The sequence below is a fragment of the Diprion similis genome, chromosome 3 (assembly GCF_021155765.1).
Source record: "Diprion similis isolate iyDipSimi1 chromosome 3, iyDipSimi1.1, whole genome shotgun sequence".
Classification (NCBI taxonomy): Eukaryota; Metazoa; Arthropoda; class Insecta; order Hymenoptera; family Diprionidae; genus Diprion; species Diprion similis.
In genome coordinates this window covers 10324515-10345208 of record NC_060107.1, presented here as the reverse complement: position 1 = coordinate 10345208, position 20694 = coordinate 10324515, and the positions used below count along the sequence as shown (strand labels likewise).

Sequence of the window (20694 nt, the reverse complement as noted above, 5' to 3'; positions counted from 1 at the left end):
ATTTCAACATTAAAATTGGTCCAACACGATCGTCGAAAGTATAAACGGTTCTCTCAATCCCATTGTTATTGTGAATCTATGAGATTAATATGAAAAAATTCTTGTACCTGTACGTTAAACGATGAAGCGAAATTTGTATCTTCAAAGGGCGGGTACATTTTGACGTTACACATCCGTTTCTATAGAATATAATATCTTCGATCGCTTTAACACAGCTTTGGTTTCAATCATCTCGAATGAATTTCACTTTGTATAATACCACTCTGTGTTTCTTATGGTTATATTATATTAGCGACTCAAAGTTTGTCCTATTCTTGACTCCTTACCATTATAATCATTTGTATTTAGTGTACATCTCGTTTGTGTCCATCCTATTTAGAGAAAGTTGTCTTACGATTTTTACTTATATTTTCATTTGCGCTACCAGAGGTCGAACTGCATCTGTATTCAACAACGAGCTGTACGAAATAAATTACATTTATAGTTATTAATAACGGGAAATCATGAAAGTTCGTTCGCTTTAATTACCTGTAGATCGTGTGGGTGTTGACCGTGACGGTTTTATTATTATTACTATTATCATTATTATTTATTATTATTAGTACTTTTATTATTATTGTCCCACTTCGTTTCATATTCTCTTTTGTCAGTTTCTGATGATACAAATAAATATATTAAAAAATTTTCCATTATCCTTTGACTTTCGTTCAATTTTCTCCTTACACAGTGTGTCATGGGTCATGCATATATTACGATATAACATCCGAGCGAAACACGTCAATACTTAGTTTAAATAATCAAAAACAAATTTAAAATCTGGCGGGTTTTCCGCCAGTGAGTTATTGTGAATTAGGTAAGTAGATCAGAATCATATCAAATAAATTATGTACATCTTAAATTTCATTTACTTGAGAGGAAATTAAGTTCAATTATATACACACCTCATACGTATGTCCACGATACGATAAAATATCAGTACAATCTTGATCGTTATATAAATTTAAGATAGCAAAATTATTCAAACGAAATTATTTTCTCATTATCAGTTAATCAGTTTGTCGAAAAGAAATAGTTTTTAGATTTAGTGCACAACCATTACGTTTATCGTCTCATACAGTATGAAGTTAAAAAAAGTCGGAGACTATATTTAATCTTCGTTGGTGAATTTCCGTTAACGCGCAACGTGACTTTTTGTGCATGTCCAGTGTATGTACATACACGCCGCAAGTATAGCGTGTATGATTTAATAATAGTTTGCATAGATCTCGTATTTTACATAGGATATATTATGTATGTACGCTGATAAGATGATACTTTCTACCTGCTGCCTACTACTAATCTATTATACATATGTTATGTACATAATTAAATCACATATTTTTTATAGTCGCGATCGTCTATCCTTTGTACAATACATGGAATGTTCGTAAATGAATTATTTATGAACACACAATGAACCGTGTCATGCGCCAGGTGGGATACATAATATTATAGTAGTCGAGCACTCTTCAAAACAAGTTTTCAAGATCTTTATGGCATGTGGTTCGACCCGCATTGCAAATGTATGTATGTACAAACTGTATATTCAAATATCACTTTCAATAAATGTTTAACGAACCAACGTTGCTTTTTTTCTTCTCTTATTTTATTTCCGGAGCAGGACACTATTCGTTTTCTAAACTTAAATATTACATACATAATACATATACAACATAATACAATATACCTAAACGTGTAAAAATTAATCTTATTATTATTATATAGTCGTAGGATTTGTTACAGTTTTTTTTCTTTTGTTTTTTTTTATTTTACCGATATGTACAAATACGATTTCATTCATTTACAACGTCGTATAATATGTCATTACAATCATTGACTCTTGATGTAAAAAATATACACTTTCGCTATCAGACTTGTTTCAGATTAAAATATCAATTGCGGGTTATAAATAAATTCCCACAGAATTTTTTTTTTTTTTTTTTTTAGAGAAAAATATTATAATAGTACGGATTTCTACCGTGCGTCACGTCACATATCAAAGTTCAGATTTGAAAAATTATTTATACTGGAATGTGATGTAAAAAAAAAAATAGCAACCGCAGCCTAGTGTTGAAAAATTAATTCCAATCAGGGCTGCTACAAACTTGAGAAACTGGAAAGTCTTAAGAGGAAGGGGAGGGATTTTAGTGTGCGAATTTCCCGAAACATACCCTGCAGATTATGGGTACTTGGAGATGTGTTTGCAGTCGTTGCATAGAAATTTTGTTTCCGTGTAAGTATTATATACAATATACATAACGATGTCTTGTCTTCTACGATGGATATTAGGCGGAGAATAAATCCGGCGATTTTTCTCGTGTCCAACATAAGAAAACTATTCTTTAATAGACTCCTATACATATTTATATAAATATTACGTGCTTTCAAAACTTGAAGCTATACAAAATATCATATTATTATTACTTTTATGCAATACTTATGATAATAATAATCACTGCTAATGCCATGCATCTCTTAGATTCCTCAACGCGTGAAATACATTTGGTTTCAATTACCAAGCACGTGGTTTGGGGAGGATTTTGTCAGAGCACTTTTCATACTTCTATTACTATCGAATACGTATATCTATACGTACACAGTTGTCATGCATCGAGTTTTTTACTCCTAAACAAAGAATTACACCTTAATCAGCTTTTCTGATATCCTCATACCGTTTTTTCGCTTAATGAGAATTAGAAATAATTTACTCGTTGAAACCGGTTTTAAATAATATACGTAAATCGATTCTATACAGTGTACAATGTATCGTATGTATGGGTCATTCTCCGAATTAACGGGACGCTTTTACGCCTCACTAACATCAATTTAATTTTAGCTTGTAGTAGATGTTATCGAGAAATCACTTAAAATCAGGGAAAAATGGAACGAGTTTGATCATTTAAAAAATCGTTGCCATGATTATAATGATACGGATAGATGAAAATTGTTTTGTTTAATTTTAAGTTATTTTACTTGATATATACTGTTTTTATTGTCAAATTAAATTGGTGGAGGTGAGGCTCAAAAGTATCCTGAGAATTCGGAGGGCGAATCACACGTAACTCGATTGGTAACGCTAAAAATTACGGAATCATATAAAATATTATCAAATAATATTCAGTTATATATATAACTCCGCGAACTCTTAATATCATGTTACTAAATAAATGTTCAAGTGTTCACCAAATTCCTCGATATTTCTTTTACATTTTTATTTTCACATATGTGACGCCAAATTACATCATAATTCTAAAATCCAAACCTCTGAATAGTTTTTACGCAAAATCACTATTATTTAATTTTTTTCTGAAACGTGGACAATTTTTTCATTTTTTTAAGACACAGAATTACGCATTCAAATTCTCATTTCCGAAATCAAGTGGTGACCAATTGTGTTCTGAAAATGTTTCCAATTTGCTGGAATATTTATTTCTTCTACACTTTTGTCAAAGAAACTATATTCTTTAGCAATTTTTCAAAGCGTCTGATGTAGAAATTCGACCCTCAGGAACGCGTTTGGATAAAAGTTGTTCAGCCTCGTGGGCATTTCTAGCCCGTTAAAAATGTATTTTCTATTGCTTAGATTATAGATATTCGATGTGATTGAATCTGATACTGTATTTTTGAATAATTGAATGTAATCTCGGGGATTTCATCTATAGTGTACATCTCCGAGCGCCGATATCGCAGCGCATAATGTATGCACCATATTCGTAGAAATGGATTATGGGAATAACCATAAGGCTCACGGGAATTTCGTCGTGGGCGCGTCTCGTTCTTGCTGCGTTTCAGGTTTCGGCGTACTTACTTTGGATGGAGTTTAGCTGAGAGGCCATTCGTTCAAGGAAGTTATAAACTTACCACTTGGAAGTCAGATTGTAAATCAACGGAACTTTAAATAACTGAAATTTAAAGCAATGAGGGATCTTTGATTGCGAGATAACTGAAGTCATTGGAAATCATTTTGAATCACTTGAAATCGATCGGCAACGTTGAAAATGATGAAAATCGTTGTTCAAGTCTTCCGGTACGAAATGGTTTCAATTCACTAAAATTCTACTGATTTCTAGTCGTCAAATGTTTTCGTTGATTTCCAGCTGACCGAGTAATTTCCATTGATTTTCAGTGATTACTCAAAGTTCTGGTGATATAACCAGTTATTTCTTATGATTTCCCCTGATTCTATCCATTTCGGAAATCATTTTTGAATGCGATCCGTTAGTACATGTGACAATCAATGAAAATCACGTGACGAATCATGTAGGAAATCACTCTAAATCAATGGTAATAAACTCATTTGTAATCATTTATTTCACTTCATTTCTAATGATTTCCCAGCGTCAGGCAAGTTCCAGTGATTCGTTACGATTTCCTGTGGAAGTCATTGAAGATCGCACAGGACAACATTCGGAAATCATCTGAAATCCATGAACAATTGCTTGAAACCCTGAAAATGTGCGGAAATGATATGATACGTTGTAAGAAATCAATAAAAATTGCTCGAAATCAATGTTATAATGAACTGGAATCATTCATTTCACTTCATTCCTAATGATTTCCCAGTGTCAGACAAGTTCCAGTGATTCGTTGTGATTTCCTGTGATTCTATTCATTACGAAAGTCATTGAAGATCGCTCCAAACATTCGGAAATCATCTGAAATCCATGAAAATTGCTTGGAGCCCTAAAAATGTCCAAAAATCACATGTTACGTTATAAGAAATCAATAATAATTGAGCTCGAAATCAATGTTATAATGTACTGGAATGATTAATCTGATTTCCAAGTGAATGGCCCCTCCAGTTCAGCTTTCTTCGACTTGAAGGTAGTTACACGCATGCACGGTCTATGCCTCCTACCCACGTGTTGCGGCGAACCTCGTGCGTTCACTGTTCCATCGCTTGTTTCCGTCGCGACGGCGGCGGCGTCGGTGTGTTTTTCGTACATATCCACCCGGTTCACTGGGGCTGGTGAGGAAGGGAGGAAAGGGACAGGGTCGCCAACACATATCTCGATATCTCTCGGTTCGATCTCTCAGCCGGCCGCCCGTATATTTACATGTATAATTTATATACCCTGTCGCGAACACAGTCCAGGCGAGGAGGCGAGGAGGCGAGGCCTCCTCCTTTTATTCCCTCCCTCAGTCCATCCCGTAATACTTTTACGTATCTAAAAAGGCCACCTTCGTTTCTACTCTCGCCATGGCTTGAACGTTTTTTCAGCGATTAGATTTTGCGAAAAGTTTTACCAGTTTTTTTGTAAATCTTGTTTTATTTTGCTACACCGGCTTTTACTACCGTAATCAAGATATTTGTATTTAAATTTTTAGGAGAGAAAGGTTTAGAGGTGAATGTACCGTTGAATGAATGGTTCTGATATATAAATAGCTAGGTAACATCAGGTCTTGATCAAGTTTTGTAGACAGAATTAGTATTTTTCTCTTCTTCGAATTATACGATACCTACTTATAATATAATATGAATTGCGAATGTATGAATCGTTACAATTTTAATAACTATTAAAAGTTAACATTCGAAACAGTTCAAAAGAAAAAATTCTTTGAAGACAAAAATTTCCGAAGACCATTCTGACAGGAAAATCAATTTAACTTGTAAAGTGAATGATTAAAAATTAACTTTGATATTTGATAATTGATTACAGTTACCAGTAATCAATCCTCAAAGGTTGACGTCCTAAATTATCAAGTGTCTGCAAGTACGAAGTCGCTTTGGCTCCTTGCCGTCGAATCGGTACGTACCTCTACACAGATACATACCGGATAATGACAAAAGTCCCAATTAACCGTGAATTAAACGAATTCCCGTGGCTACAATGCCAGGCTGCCTGCCTGGTCTCGATATATTGTGGAAATAATCGGAATTCGCGTCGCGTCCTCTGATGTTCTTTGCTGCTGGTGGAGGGTAGCTGCCGAAGACACGAGCAACGGCGCGGAACTTGAATTTTTTTATGGCAAAATAACGCGGCACAGAAGCCCCCGCACATTGTGCTTAGCCCTGCGGAAAAAAGCGCAAAAGTTAGCTGCTGCGGTTACAGGAGTAGCTGCAAGGGAGCAATTAATTATTGCTTCGTATATGCAGCTCTCGAGGAACGGTAAGTAAGTATACACTGTATACTGGAGGTATGGGACGAACTGACGGGGAAAAATGAAAAAAATAAGAGGCCGCAGCCTGCGTGCATCGCGATTTGTTGCCGCACGCATTGTGTGCGGGGATTCGCCGCGATTTCTTAAACTGAATCCTCTGCTCTGCTGCACCAGATCGGCCGCTTCCGTCGCCTTGTAATAAATTAAATTAACTTTTGTATACGCGTGTATAACGGCGGCCTATAATGCCTTTGGGTATCACTGATCACGTACCTACGACAGAAGTGTCGCAGGTAATTAATGGATATCGAGAGCGAGTCGCCGGGGTGGAAGCTTGATGGTTTTGAAAAACGGCCTTCGTTGCAGCGCCGCGTTGACGCACGCTTAGAACGTGAATACCGAGGTAAATGGTCGACGTATAATTAGCCAGAGAGTTTTTTCTGATTGTAAGTAATTTTTTCGTAAACTATGCAGCTACGGAATTTTTATAGCACCGTAACACTTAATGTAAATTTGAAGCAAAGTGGAAGATACTTTGAGACGAAGATCGTGAATGAAAATGAAAAAAGTCTATTGAATTCTCAGATCAGTTCTCTGCGTGAGTTGTGTTTAGTTATAAAATTTATTGATAGCAAAAATAAGGGCTCAAAAGTTTCTAAGTGTTACGCAATTGAGTTTGAACCGATCTGCCGATCACTCGATTTTCGGCGCTACGCTGTTACTTCTTCGAATGTTTCATCCCAGTGGGTAGAAAAAATTTATTCAATCGCAAGAACCGTTGAAATTTGCACGAAGTTTAGATGGCATCGAGCCCTATCGCCTGTAAATACGAAACACCTGCTAGTAAAATTGTTTCGTATACTTATCTGTATAAAGTAGTGATTGGGGTGGTTAATAGAGGGAACCGGTAAGAGGGACAGATAATAAGCTAAAAAATAGCACACGCTCTACTCAAACTATCAGTATAGATGGGTAGATCAGATTACGGATTACCGAATGCGCCAGAAGGCATCAAGTGCCGGAAATTGCAGATTGGCAAAATTTGTTATTTGGCTATTACTTTGCGCGAATATAGGCATGATCCTTCAATTTATCGTGTATGATCGAGAAAGCCTTTTTTTATTAGTATCGTCGAATTTTAGTTTCGCCAATTAGTACAAATCCGTTGCACAGAAGCGATGCCGAGGATGCTTATACGTCCTTTTAACTTTAAATTTAGGTGTGAAACTTTTGATGTCGAGGTATTGGAATTTTAGAATTATTTGGATGGAATTTTCGATTCATTGAACATCGAATTTACTTGTATGTCGATTTTATCGTAACGTTTCGAATTCTCATATCCTTGGGAATTTTGCAATTCGTCCTGAAATGCCAGAAATTTTTTCTAAATCGCATAGATTCTTTGTTGTTCTAATTATATATTCAAATCGCGATAACGGAGGACGAATTGCGAACTGTTATTAAATGTAGACACCAATATCAAGATTGAATAAATGAAGCATGCTGGGAAGTTCAGAACATTTTTTCATAAGGACGGTAGAAACGATTTTTGCATTTAACCCGAAATTAAGCTATTATCCCCCATTTTGGTACAGTAGCGTCCAAAAGTATTCAGACAATATGAAACTCGTTATTATTTTGATCCATCATTTTTCTTATTTCTTTTAATTTTAACTTTATTTTCTATCGAACAAGAGTTAAATTTCAACAATTATGTAGATCATCGAATTTCTGATTTTATATCCTACATTTTTTGTAACGAACCCAAATTACTATCTTTGTCAAAATACTGTTGATTGCTACTGCATGTACTTGTAAATGGGTATAAAAATATTCAAATCCAATTATTAGCGATGAATTATACGTATGTCAGGTAATAACATCATCACATAATTGAGATCTAAAATCTGTCTGAACAATGCCAACAAAAAAAAAAAAAACGCGATTTATTTCTCAGGTCATCAGGGTTCGTACGCTTTTTGGAACCTGAAAATCCCTGACTTATCCAGGTATTCCAGCCTGAATTAGCTGATTAGTGAGAATTTTTTTACACATTAATACTAATACCTTCAATATTACCTATAGTAACTATAACTTACTGCCTGACTAATCAATTTACAAACAACAACCTGCGATTTTCCGTAAGAAAAAAAAACGAAAGAAGGTTTGGTATCAAGTAATATACATAGAAATGTATAAAGTGGTGCGACGAAAGAAAATTTGAAGTCCAATTTTGTTTCTCTTCTCAAAATCGTCAGTACTTAATTTGTATAAGAACGAGAGTTTATCTCTTCGAGAGACTCAAAATTCCCTGAGTTTTCCCGGCGCGTACGAACCCTGATCATCTATATGTTCGTTTTGCGTCGAGTCTTTGTTTTCACTCTTCCTTTATATGTAGTCGGATGGCACTGTCGTCTCGTTAATGGCGGCCAGTCTGTACGTCGGAGCAGCTTCGAGCCCCTGCTGCTGACCGATATGAATATTCGTCGTCGTTGCGACGGCGGGAATGTTTTGGTTCGCCGAATTTGAGCTAAGATCGCTATAGTAGGCGCTGCTTGGCGCGCTGCTGAGCGTCGGTCCGTCAGGTTCAGCGTCACTTCCGGTGTAGGCGGTGTTCTGATACGACGGATGATCAGGCGCCCTGGCACTCTGGTGCTGCAGCTGACTCGGCGACATCGGCGTCGCGGGGCCATTTTCGTACATCTCGTAATCTGGCTCCTGTAACCTGGGCAAAAGGACGAGCCTGAGCTTAGAACAATTGAGTTGAGATGGTTGATACTGCGCGCAGCTTAAATCGGGGCTTCATTTCATTCAAAAAACCCTCAATTTGGGTGTCCATTTGTGCTCCAAAGTCATAGATAATGTCAAATTCTCATAAGAAAAAAGTTAAGGGTACGAATTTACTCCCGATTTGAGGTTTTTTTTCGTCAAAGGGGGTTCACAGTTGCTTAAAGCTATCAGCCAAAGTTTACAGCCAAACATGTTAAACTGTTTTAAAATAGAAAAATGCGGTTCACTTTTCTCCTTATAATTGTATAAAAGTATCGGATGTTCGAGATATTGGAATAAAATTTTCATTCTTGGACTTTACTACCTATTTATTAAAATAAATCTAAGAACGTTTGGCCGTTAATTCTGTCTGCTAATATCACCCTCATTCTTTCGAAATCATATAATTCCGTAAAAATGCAGTAGATACCTACTTTATAACAAGAAATTTTCTAAAAGATATATCGCTGGCGGCGTCTGAAGCAGCAGGGTTCAAATAAACAGGAACGAGGCTGCGCGGTATCTGTGTTTTAGGGTTAAAAAATCTCGACTCGAGTATCCTGCTGACGGCAAATGCTACAAGCGAGCTGTGGTGTAGGAAAGACAAGGACCGTAGCTTGTTCGGGGATCGACTTACCTCTGACTGTGTCTCGTTCTGTGTCCGTCTCTCCGAGGCGATCTGTCACTCCCGTCTCCACTAGCTCCGTAGTGTCGGTGTAGCCTCGCGGCATCAAGTTCGTGATACTCGTCGTCGTGGCCAGCGGAGGTAGTCCCGTAGGTGGAGCTACCTCGCATCTGGAGCTGAAGATCGCTCGCGTAGCTCGCCGCTTGGGAATCCAATTCAGCATATAGAGCCTCGTCCATCTGCATGTGTGTGTAATGGTTTTCCACCGGTAGATTCATCGCTCGCCTGTGCTGAGGCAGAGAGAGTGGCGTCGCGACGCCACCTGGTGCACCACCGCCTCGCCTCGATCCCAGCCAGGACCACACGTTGTGCCCTGAAACCGATGTCTTCGTCATCAGATTTCGGTCTGGTCGTATCTTCCCCCCGTACAGTGGCTAGAACCCACTTTTCCCAACGCGATGATAACATCGTCGCACTGAAACTCAACTTTGGCGAAGTGTTCAACAGTCACTTTTCGAGTCAGGTGTGTAGCACGGTTATATCAACCAGACGTATTTTTTCAACTTGATTTATCTTACGTGAAGTCATTCAAAGTCACTTGAATACACTTGAAATCATGCGAATTCACTTTTCCGCAAGCATGGATGGTCGATGTCGACGTTCACGTATAGATTCTCAAATATCGATTCATTTGACGCAGAAATAAAAAAATTGTACGGATTCTACGAAATGGTAATAGTAAATTTGTTTTTAATTTAAAATTATTTCAAGTCAGGTAAAATCGTTCAGATTTACGTTATGTATAAATGTTCACGTTAACATCTACTTGAAGTTTCTTGAGAATATCGGAAAATTTGTATTTCCGATTTCATTACCACCAAGACTCACCAGGACTAGGAGTGACGTCGTGATATGGTGGCAACTTGTCCAGCTCAAGGGGTGGCCGGTCAGGAATAACCGCAACCCCACCACCCCCCGGACCCCCACCGGCTCCACCAACGCCTCCGCCACCCCCGGGTGGACCGGACTCTTGAGCAGTAGGATCTTCGACGCTGGTACCACAGCAGCTTCCTGTGGAGCAAACACCAGTTATTGATAATGAGCTCGAATTTGAGCGGTGATGTGAGAGAGACTTCCTTTAGACAAGGAAGATGGGTGAAGCGCACGCGTAGGTACATATATATATATATATATAAACCGGAACATCGCAGCTGGAGAGATTAGAATTCATGCTAAGTATTCGGGGATTTTTAGGGTCACCGTGATGAGGGTGAACCGATATTTTCCTTGCCCATCAACATTCAACCGTTGCGTGAAATATCAGCAGCTGAAAGTGAGCTGAGCGTTTCGTACACAATAGCGGGGCACGAGTCAAGCCTAGCGTTCCCTAAACCAGGGCACGTCATGGACACCCTTAAGGACAGTGTGAAAATCCAACTGACAGGATATGCCCCTTGTGAATAGTACGGTTGAGCCTGATTGGGAAAAAAAAAAAAAATGTTGGGGACTTGTGAAGATGTATTGTTGCATATTACGCATATTATAACCAGATTCCAAACTCATGACTCAGTCGTTATAATTTGCGCATTTCATGGCGTAAATCCATTCGGCCATAGGTGATATTGTTCGAAGGAGACGTAATCAAGAAGACTCGAAGGACTCGTGTGCCTGTATATTTGAAAAACAGTTACGGGCATTGAGGTGAGTAGATATAGGTACCCACAGTGAGAAAGGAAAGGGCAGCTTGGGGTATTATAAGAGTAGAGCCGTATATGAAAAGCTTATTTTCTGTGGCGTCCCCGCAGCCCTGCCAACCGCATTGTGCCCTCGTCATCGGAGCAACGTGCATCCAGGTCTGAGTCCCGGACATCAGAAGGGCCGCCGAACCAGACCTGGTTGAAAAAAAACCGGGATTATGGGAATCTGATGGTTCCGAGGATCACCCCTCCGCGCATTCTACAATCGTGCCCACGCATGGTTCCCTCGGGTAACGCTTCCATAGGACTACATCGGTACACCAGCAGCTTGTGATGCGACTAGTTTTCACGTCTCATACATCTCGAGACGCGATTTGATCTTTGATCGTCGCTTACCTAATTTCATCTTCCAACCCATCACCTCGGAAGAAGTCCCTTCTTCACTGCTCCGTTTCCGCTCTGAATATCTGGGTCAGTTGTTTTTACGCAACGAATATCTAATTTGAATAGCTCAACTTGCTCCAGTAGACGGCTGGCCATTGGGGGTCGCGAGAATCGAAATTGAAACGTTCAACGATATTACGACCAGGATGAGGCAACTTGTTCCCGTTGCCCGGGCAATTCCAGAGCAGCGGGAGGCGGACGGTCCGGATGGATCATCTGATACGCAGCCTCCGCTCCTGCGGCAGAGCAGCCTTGTTCAGGCCCGTCTCTCCGTCTCTCCGTCTCTCCGTCTCTCCGTCTGTCCGTCTGCGGTAAATCGGGGAGAGAATGTCACTGACAGTTCAGCAGCTGATGCTAGATACCCATGCAGTGGCCATCGTGGATCGCCTGGTAAGCGGATTACCTGACTCGCACGAGTCGACAGTTACCTACGCCCGACGAGAGATCTATTCTCAACTATCCTAACTGCCCTCTTCATCCTAGACTCGTCTTTCGCTCGCTATCCTTCGGATCAAAGATATCGCTGCATGTTCCTTGATACACGGATCAGGATTCTACAGTTGGCGAGCTTGCGTGATATTCTAATGCACCCGAATTATTCTTCGTGAGCCTAATTCATTTTTCATTAGAACATTGTTTCAAAATGGTCAATCCTGATTTTGGATAATGTGACTTGTATAATACTTGATTGCTCGTCAGATTTCTAGGAAATGATCTGCATTGGTCACGTTAGAGGTTCGTTACGATAAACTGAACTTGATGTTTCCTACGCCTTTACAACCACATAAAGGTTCTCCAAATTCCGGATTCAGATCATAAATTTGCTCTCGAGGTTTTAAGATCGACACCAATAATTCGGATTACATTTTTGATAAAAATTTCTAGACCCATTCCTCGCGAAGCAATTGCAACGAACCGAACGCTGCAGAGGGAAAAACGAAATAAAGAATGTGAAACAGGGAACGTAAAACGATGTACACCCTGCGGCCTGACTAGTCGAACATAAACGATACATTGTCAGAGATCTGACCGTAGATGTACATCTAAATGAAGTTTTCCGGACAACTCATACGGTGAAAAGAGACTGCAAGTTGCAACGCGGATGGAATGGACCACCAGAGATGTGTTTCCGAGGGTACGGAGGGAGGGAAATGGAGGAAGTGGGTGTGCCTCGAACGTGATCCGTGAGGAAGAGAAAGAGCTTGCGGTGAGTGTCGGGTAATTAATTCGGGTGACCCGCTGGTGTCAGTCGGATCGATGCTATCGCCGTCTCTCGCGGGTGATTTTAAATCAGAAAGTTAATTAGAAGCGACTGTCTGTCTCTTGTGTCGTGCATGGACTCGTTGTCAGGGCCTAAGGCCCGAGGCCCGAGACTCCAAGACCGGGTTTGCTACCTTCAAGCTACCATCGCGCCACCGGAACCCGCTTCGTACTCCTGGCACCAGCCATCCGGCCCACTTGGACCCCTTTCATTACGCGAACTAATTAAGTCTCGATGAATACCGGGGCCCGTGTGTGCTTGTAGATGATTTCGTAAGGTATACTGTGAGAAAAACGTCGGCGAGAATTACTTTTTTACACTATATTCAACGTCGCTTTCGCGTCAAACGATATGTTACTGGGATTGTCGTTATGCGATGCGTCGTCTGGTGGAAAACAATCGAACTAATGCAACCAGGCTGACATCTGACCGTTAATAGTGTTTTTTTCACGTATGGATAGTAGAACAGGTTTATTATTGATTATGTTTAATTGATTTATGTGATATGAGTGATTAGAAAACCCAAAAATTACAATTTTCCTTCATTAATGGTAAAAACTTAGGTTATGTGGCGATAAAATGGCGCCGACAATCAGGCTCTGACGTCACGGGGCAATTTTCTAATAGATAGGTACTTGAACACTATATGATGTTGAATTGATCACATAAACTGTTCTATGGTATTTCGAACCGGTCAGTTTTCTGTTCTATATATTGCTGTGAGTTTAGAAATTCGATTCGATTATGTATATCCGTTTGATTGAATATTGCCACAAAAATTAGTCATGATTTTTTGTACGTTCTTTAAAATCCATTCACATGTCTTATAGGTATTGTATCCTGAAGAAATTTCGAGGAAAATCTATTTAACAATAATATGCTTTGTAATACGCGTCTAGAACTGTCAACTAATTTATCGCTTCAGATGAATATCGCTGTCCCACTATAGAAGACTCTCTCAGGTCAGGTTGCGACGCGATCTTATATCGTGCGACGAAGATCTCAAGGTAGTTGGAATAAAAATTGAGATAGATGATGTGCTCTAGGAATTTACTTAGCTTGACTTCACTTTATAGCTTCATTTATCGTTGGATAAGTTATTCCTTATCTACAATTCTACAGGGCTGTGAGTAGTGTCAAATTCAGTTGAAACAATTTATCTCTACTTTACTGAGAACTAAGCGTATAAGGTTGTTCGTTGGAAATGAAAAGAATTGCATATAATACAAGTTATAAATTTTCCAAAACTTGGAGAGTGAAATGTTTCAAATTATAAACATTGACAGTTTCAAGAGTTCCAGATTATTCCTTATCAATCACACACCTCGGCGTTAAAAAATGTAATCAATGAAAAGTAATGAATGAAAAGTGTTTTCATAGGTCAGAGATAAGATTTTCTCGGGAAAACGTATAGATTTCATTCTCGCAATCACAAGTCGCTAACAACGGAAAAAAAATAGATAAAAAACAAAACTCCTCTTTGCGAGAAACACTTAAAAACGAAGAACTGTACATAGCGTTATACGTATCGTTAACCGTCCTCACTTTATTCGAGTACCAAAAACTATTTCTCACTTTCGTATATCGCCGCGTCGAAGCATAAGTGTAGGTAAATAAACCAAAAAACTCGTAACCGAAAAAGGATAAAGAAAATGAGGAAAAAAACTGCGGAGTCGGAATTGTCAATGAAGGCAGCGGGAGCGATAGAGATAATTGGAGCGATGGGGTCCGATTTCCGAAGTTTTGCGGCCCAGTGGGGGCCCGTCCGGGGCCCAGTGGGAGCCCCAGGTAATTGGGATCGGTTCGACGTATGTATATCTATATATAAATATACATATACCACCGGTGCCGTATACGCAGGGAACGTTAATTCGATGTAATTGGGGGCGCCGGCAGCGCCGAACCTAGTTCTGAAGCGTTTCGAACCCGTATAAGACCCGAGAGAGCCGGTTCCGACGTTTGAATCGCGGGTCAGTTTCTTTCCAACGTGGGGTGGAAGTCACCGTATAACCTATATATGTACATACATGTATATATATATATATATATATATATATATATATATATATATATATATATACATTGGAATAACTCTCTACGAAGCGTGATTCGAGAGCAGGTAGTCTCACCTGGTACTCGTTTATATTTAGGTATATCCATATGCTACCCTCACGATATAGGTACACCGCATGCAGAGAACGCTGCACTCCATTTCATATACAATATGCTTTTGTGTACGAATCTATTGAGTTATGGACCAGTCTCGCACAGATTGGGAACTGGTTATACCCCCGAAGAAATCTCGGCCTATAATCTATTCCGTTTATTAGTTTCCTTCGACGTCAATAATTGTCTATACAGGTATATATATATATATATATATATATATATATATATATGTATATGAGGGTCAGTCTCGGTATTATTTTTAGGTTTTAAACTTTTTGTTGATTACCTGCTAAACGCGATGGGATTTTTCTTTATATCTGTGTCAGATCTTGATTTATGATTCAAAATAATTGCAGATGCGTAGAAAATCTCGGATGAATAGTTTTAAACCCGATTCGAAATGTGTTTTTTTTTTTTTTTTTTTTTCTTGTTCTTCTTTCTTTTGTTCAAGGTAACGGATATATTTGTAATACTGAAAATTTTCTAGTACATACATAAGTTGGTAAGAATGGACTTGATTGGCTCTAACAAAAAAAAAAAAAATACTGGGATCGATAAAAAATTTCATTCTGGTTTAACGTGATATTCGTACGACCTTGCAATTAGAAAAAAAAAAAAATTATAGTGACGTCAATTGCATTTTATAATTACCTCTGCCTGATGCACTCTTCATTCTGAAACAAATAGAAAAAATAAGAAAACTGATTAGAATTGGTGTTGATAATAAATAATCTGATATTTTTTTTTCATTTCAGTTCTGTTTAATACTAAAATGATTTCTTATCAGAATTAAACCACTTTCAATGACAGTAAACGATTCATCGAGACATTTACAGAGTCCGTCTTTCCAAGTTTCCTAAACGGGTATGGCTTCGTTGTTCTAAGAGATTCATTTTGCAAATAATTTTTGAGTCGTGTAACATTTTTCAGAATTGAAAATCAGCCGAATGGATTTGAACCAAATGAGTTTGAAGATTGCCAACAAATGACGAGAAACAAGTTCCCACCAACGAGAAAGTGGCACAACTTTCTTTTATATTTTTCGCATGCTCTGTAATGATTAATAATCGATGACAAACATAAATTCCACCCGATCCATTGGGTTTGGAAGACAATCTTCCGTATAAAAATGAAATAAAAAAAAATAAAAATAGTATTCGACTTGAAATTGTTTACAATTTTTTTTATAAAGCATTAGAAATATGGGAATAAAAAAAAAAATTATTTATTGAAATTTTTCTTCTCTTAATTCTAAACGCAATCCTCATGGTCTCAAATTTTTCCGAACCAAAATTGTCTGTTATATATAATTAGAAACGTCCGATGAGCTTTCTACATATGAAAACTCAAGGTTTGAAGAGTAGGAGCATAAAAAATGGATGTTTTTTTAAACCACCCTAATAAATACGTAAACACGAATTATAGCAATCGAATTTCTGTTTCTCGGCGGTTCTTCTTTCCTCGATAATCAAGCGTGAAAATCCGTAGGTGCGTATCATTCATTGAAGTTAGGTTACACACGCATATACATGTAGAGATACACACTAGATGTATTATCCATCTATATTATATACCTACGATTGTAAAAAGTGCAACGCGTCGAATCGCGGATCACGCCGGGGTGCGTTTGGCTTAGTAAGAAATGATTAAGCATCCCGTTTTCCTTACCCTCGATCAATTCTGTGCGATGGCTAACCGTGTAACGTGCAATTTCAACCTACTGTATACTCGCCCCTCGGTTAAATCTACTTCTATAGACGTACTCATTGCGGCATGGCGCATCTCGTTTGCCCAGCTGTCACAGATGGATTCGTCGTGGTGGATAACTAGTTAGTTAGCAGCATCTCAACGTGCGCATCCATTATCGATTAGTACCCATCAAAGTATCGACTCTTGTAATTCCCCGAATTTAGACACGAGATGATTTCCTATCCTCGTCTATTATAGATACCGAAAACTCAAATACGCTCACTCATTGTAAACTAGCCGCCATTTTTCACAATTTTTTTTAAAAGGCACCTAAAAAGCGTCCTTTCTTACAAAAACTTATGTAAAGAATTAATGATGTTTCTACAGAGTGAATTCCTAACTACGGCATGGTCGGTTGCTCGCTAAAATTTTATGCGCACGCGCTACAATCCGAGAGCGGCTGTTTCCCAGGGTTACCAATTATTTCTAACCTCAAAACTTTTTACAATTGTCAATCCGGTATAACTACTGTTGTAAAATTTTTGAGGTTACATTCACGACGGTTGGTCGCTGTCGGATGCAGCGCGTGCTCGTTAAATATTAGCAGACGACGGAACGAGCAATCGTTAGGAATCCGTTCTGCATACGCATTTCGTACACAACATCAAAATGTCGGAATGAATATTGGTCAGTAGATCACTCAGTGTAGATGCAACACAATCCACATATTGTGGATCGCAAAAAGCTACGTATGAAGATGAAAAAAAAAAAAAAAAAACGAACGGCATGGTCCAGTGACCCGAGCGACCTGCAAAGGGAAGCGTCGCGTCGGTGGCTTGGTGTCAAAGAAAAGCGGCAGCAATCCGCGGCGTATAGCCGGAATAAAATGCTTGCACGAATCGGGAATAATCGAAGCTGTTACCGCAGGTATTTCGATGCTGGTTTTTTCGTAACCCGAGTCAAATCGATTCTAGTTTTTCGGGCCCTGATGGCACACCGGTCAACTAGCCCCATTGTCTGGACTCAGTACTGCCATCTCAGCTCTGAGCAATTCTGGCTATGACTGGTCAAGCATGCCGGCAGCTTCCACTTCTCTTTGCTCGAAAAGAGAGGAGACGCGGACGTTCCGCTTCGAGGCATATCCCATCGAGATGAGACACTCCGCGTTAAGAGAGGAGCCGGCATTCGGGAAACTTTATACGTACCTGCACTGTCAGTGCAGCACGCCTACTCTCGACCTCACAAAGCTCCCACTATACGACGACGACCCATCGACTCTCGACTATCCATCCTCATTTATTCCTCATTTACACCACCGTGTTTGCTTGTTCGTTTTGTAATCTGGGCTCGTGATTCACACGCGAGTGAAAAACCTGGTGGTTGTAGTGGTCGGGTTCTTCCGGATGACGAATTTCTATCACTTAAGTTACCGTTTATCGCGTTGCATTGAATTTTTGTATCATGGTTTTAGCTGTTGCCACGAGTTAAGTGTTAAGTTAAGTTAAAGTTAAGTTTTATCCCGACAATTGACTTCTATATATATATAAGTATTCCCTGTTTGTGTTTTGTGTTTTAAGTAAGGCCATCCAGTAATCACTGGATCAAGATTATTTAAGAAATTTTTATTAAGATGTAATTTGAAATTAAATGTCCAATCTGGAGTCGAAACGTTGACACCAAATTATTGTTGTTAATAAACGATCTACATATCCAAAATTCTTTTACAATATTTAAACTATGAGGTCAAGATCACTTCTACATAATATTGCCACGAGAGTTTGCGGTGGTACTAACCTTCGACAGTGCAGGAGTGTGACCATCACCACAGCACCGATACCTGCTGATATCAACGAGACGATTACCAGTGTCAGGACCCATCCTAGCTCGCCTGGCGCTTCTGTAACATGGGAAAAAGATTTTTTTATTTTATGGAAGTAAATTGGCAAAAAAAGGGAATTAAGCTTCATGGAGGATTGGATGTAGCTACACACACACAGGGGGAAATTATAGTTGACGGCGAATGATGCTCCGTTGACTAACTCGTCGTCAGCCAGTGAAAAACAGTCGTTATTGAAAACTAAATGATAGTTTTGTGTTCAGATTCTGGGCATGTAACTCGGATTCTTAGATACAAAATTGTTGTTTGGTAAATGCAATGTGTAAATTCATACTCCAGAATTCGATTTCCTTATAATTATTTCGAACTTATTATAGAAATCACAATATAATGTGAATTTTCGAAAAAAATTGGCAAGAAAATGTGGTTCTTAGTACTCGGTGATATCCTTGAAAGTTCTAATTTCATTTCATTATCCATGTGATCAGTAGCTTTTCATCGTTAGTTTTTTAACTGCATCGTGTTGTTTGTTTTGTTGATTCGCATAATTCAGTTCCACTTATTTTCTAATATATAGCTAAAGGATTTGAATAATTTTAAGACAGTATAATACAAAAAAAAAAGAAAAAAAAAAGAAAAAAGAACCGAGTAAATACCAGATCACTAAATTTATATCTGATAGTTTAATAACAGACTTAATAATCCAGCTTGAAACATTTAACCTTTAAATAATAATTTTGTTCGCCTATTAGGTCACAGGTCAAGTTTTTCTAAAACTATCTTACATGGCAAAAATCGCGGTGAATATAAGGTTTACGTTTGTATAAAGCATCTGATAATTAGCAAGTGGATGTATAAAATACGCCGCAGAGATGCTGAAAGTTTATCACAGGCAGGAACGCGATTTTTTGTCGGCTCGTCCTTTGCCCCTGGCACTTGTTCAGACGGGTATAAAAAGAGTATTAAAAAGTGTTTGCAGAAATTTTGTGCAAAACGGCGACTCGCAGACGTAGGCGCGAGTTTAATTAGTCTTAAATCAGTTGGATTCTCGTTATACTCGCCGGTGTAAATATTAATTGGTATTTACGCATCACCTTCTCGATTTGCTTTGAAATCGTGACGAAATATCTATCTCTCGTTTATTCCCATCACGAAATACTTACGAATGTCACATCGAGTATTTTATACACTATGTATTCCCTCGGATTTCGATGTACCTAAATATCTGTTGGAATTGGTTCCGTCCTCCCTAATTAATTACCATTTATCACCACAACCAAGTATACGTCTCTCGATGTCTGTCGTTGGTTTTTTTTTTCCTTCTTCTTCTTCTTCTTCTTCTTCTTCTACTCGAGACACGAAATTGATTTCCTTTGATCACTACTATTTACACTCGACGTAGAATATATTATCACATGACCCTTGTTTCTCTTCACTTCTTATTTTTCTTCTCCTTTTTCTCTTTTCACCATTCCACACCGAATATTCTCACTTCAGGCTCATATTTCTTCACCCACGGACGACCACTGCTGCTGCTGCTGCTGCTGGCAAGGCAACTCGGCTCTTTTCTATGCATCCCACAATTCCATGCGAGTGTAGCGGTGTGACAGGAAACCCGAAACTGTATCCTTGTAGCTTTGGAATAATTGACATCTATCGAAAAACGTTGGACGAATAAAAATCCGATTAGGAATTTTAGAAATACGGAGAAACTTCGACTCGGGGAATTAATTTAGTGTAAAGCAGAAAACGAGCGAACGTAAGCAAAGAATATCAATTATACTGGTGGGGAAATAATTTGTTCAAAACCATTCAAGATTTCCTAACAAATTAGTTCAGCGTGAAGTAAAACTTTTTTCGTTACCTCTCAGACATATTGAATAAAAATATCGAAATTAAGATATTTGTTACTCTGAATAATAGTGATAAAAAAGTAGGATATGTAGGAACACAAGTAACGTTTTATCCTCACAATTTTGAAAAATGAAAGTTTTGAGAACTGTTTGGGAATTTTCAGACCGTTCAAACAATGTTTTAGTCGGTGAAAAAAATTAAAAGAGCT

At 38.6% G+C, this 20694-nt stretch overlaps 1 protein-coding gene across 1 annotated transcript in view; it reads right to left on the bottom strand.

The window, feature by feature from the left end:
- Positions 1-8498: 8498 nt before the first annotated feature.
- The window catches only part of LOC124404993, a 65286-nt gene continuing 53090 nt past the window's right edge, over positions 8499-20694 (bottom strand). The window contains exons 3-7 of the mRNA XM_046879577.1: positions 18590-18692; positions 15758-15780; positions 10424-10606; positions 9548-9908; positions 8499-8866 (exon numbers count right to left, since the gene is read on the bottom strand). Of these exons, the coding sequence (XP_046735533.1) occupies positions 8530-8866; positions 9548-9908; positions 10424-10606; positions 15758-15780; positions 18590-18692 (1007 nt within the window). The 3' untranslated portion in view covers positions 8499-8529. The remainder of the gene's footprint in view (positions 8867-9547; positions 9909-10423; positions 10607-15757; positions 15781-18589; positions 18693-20694) is intronic.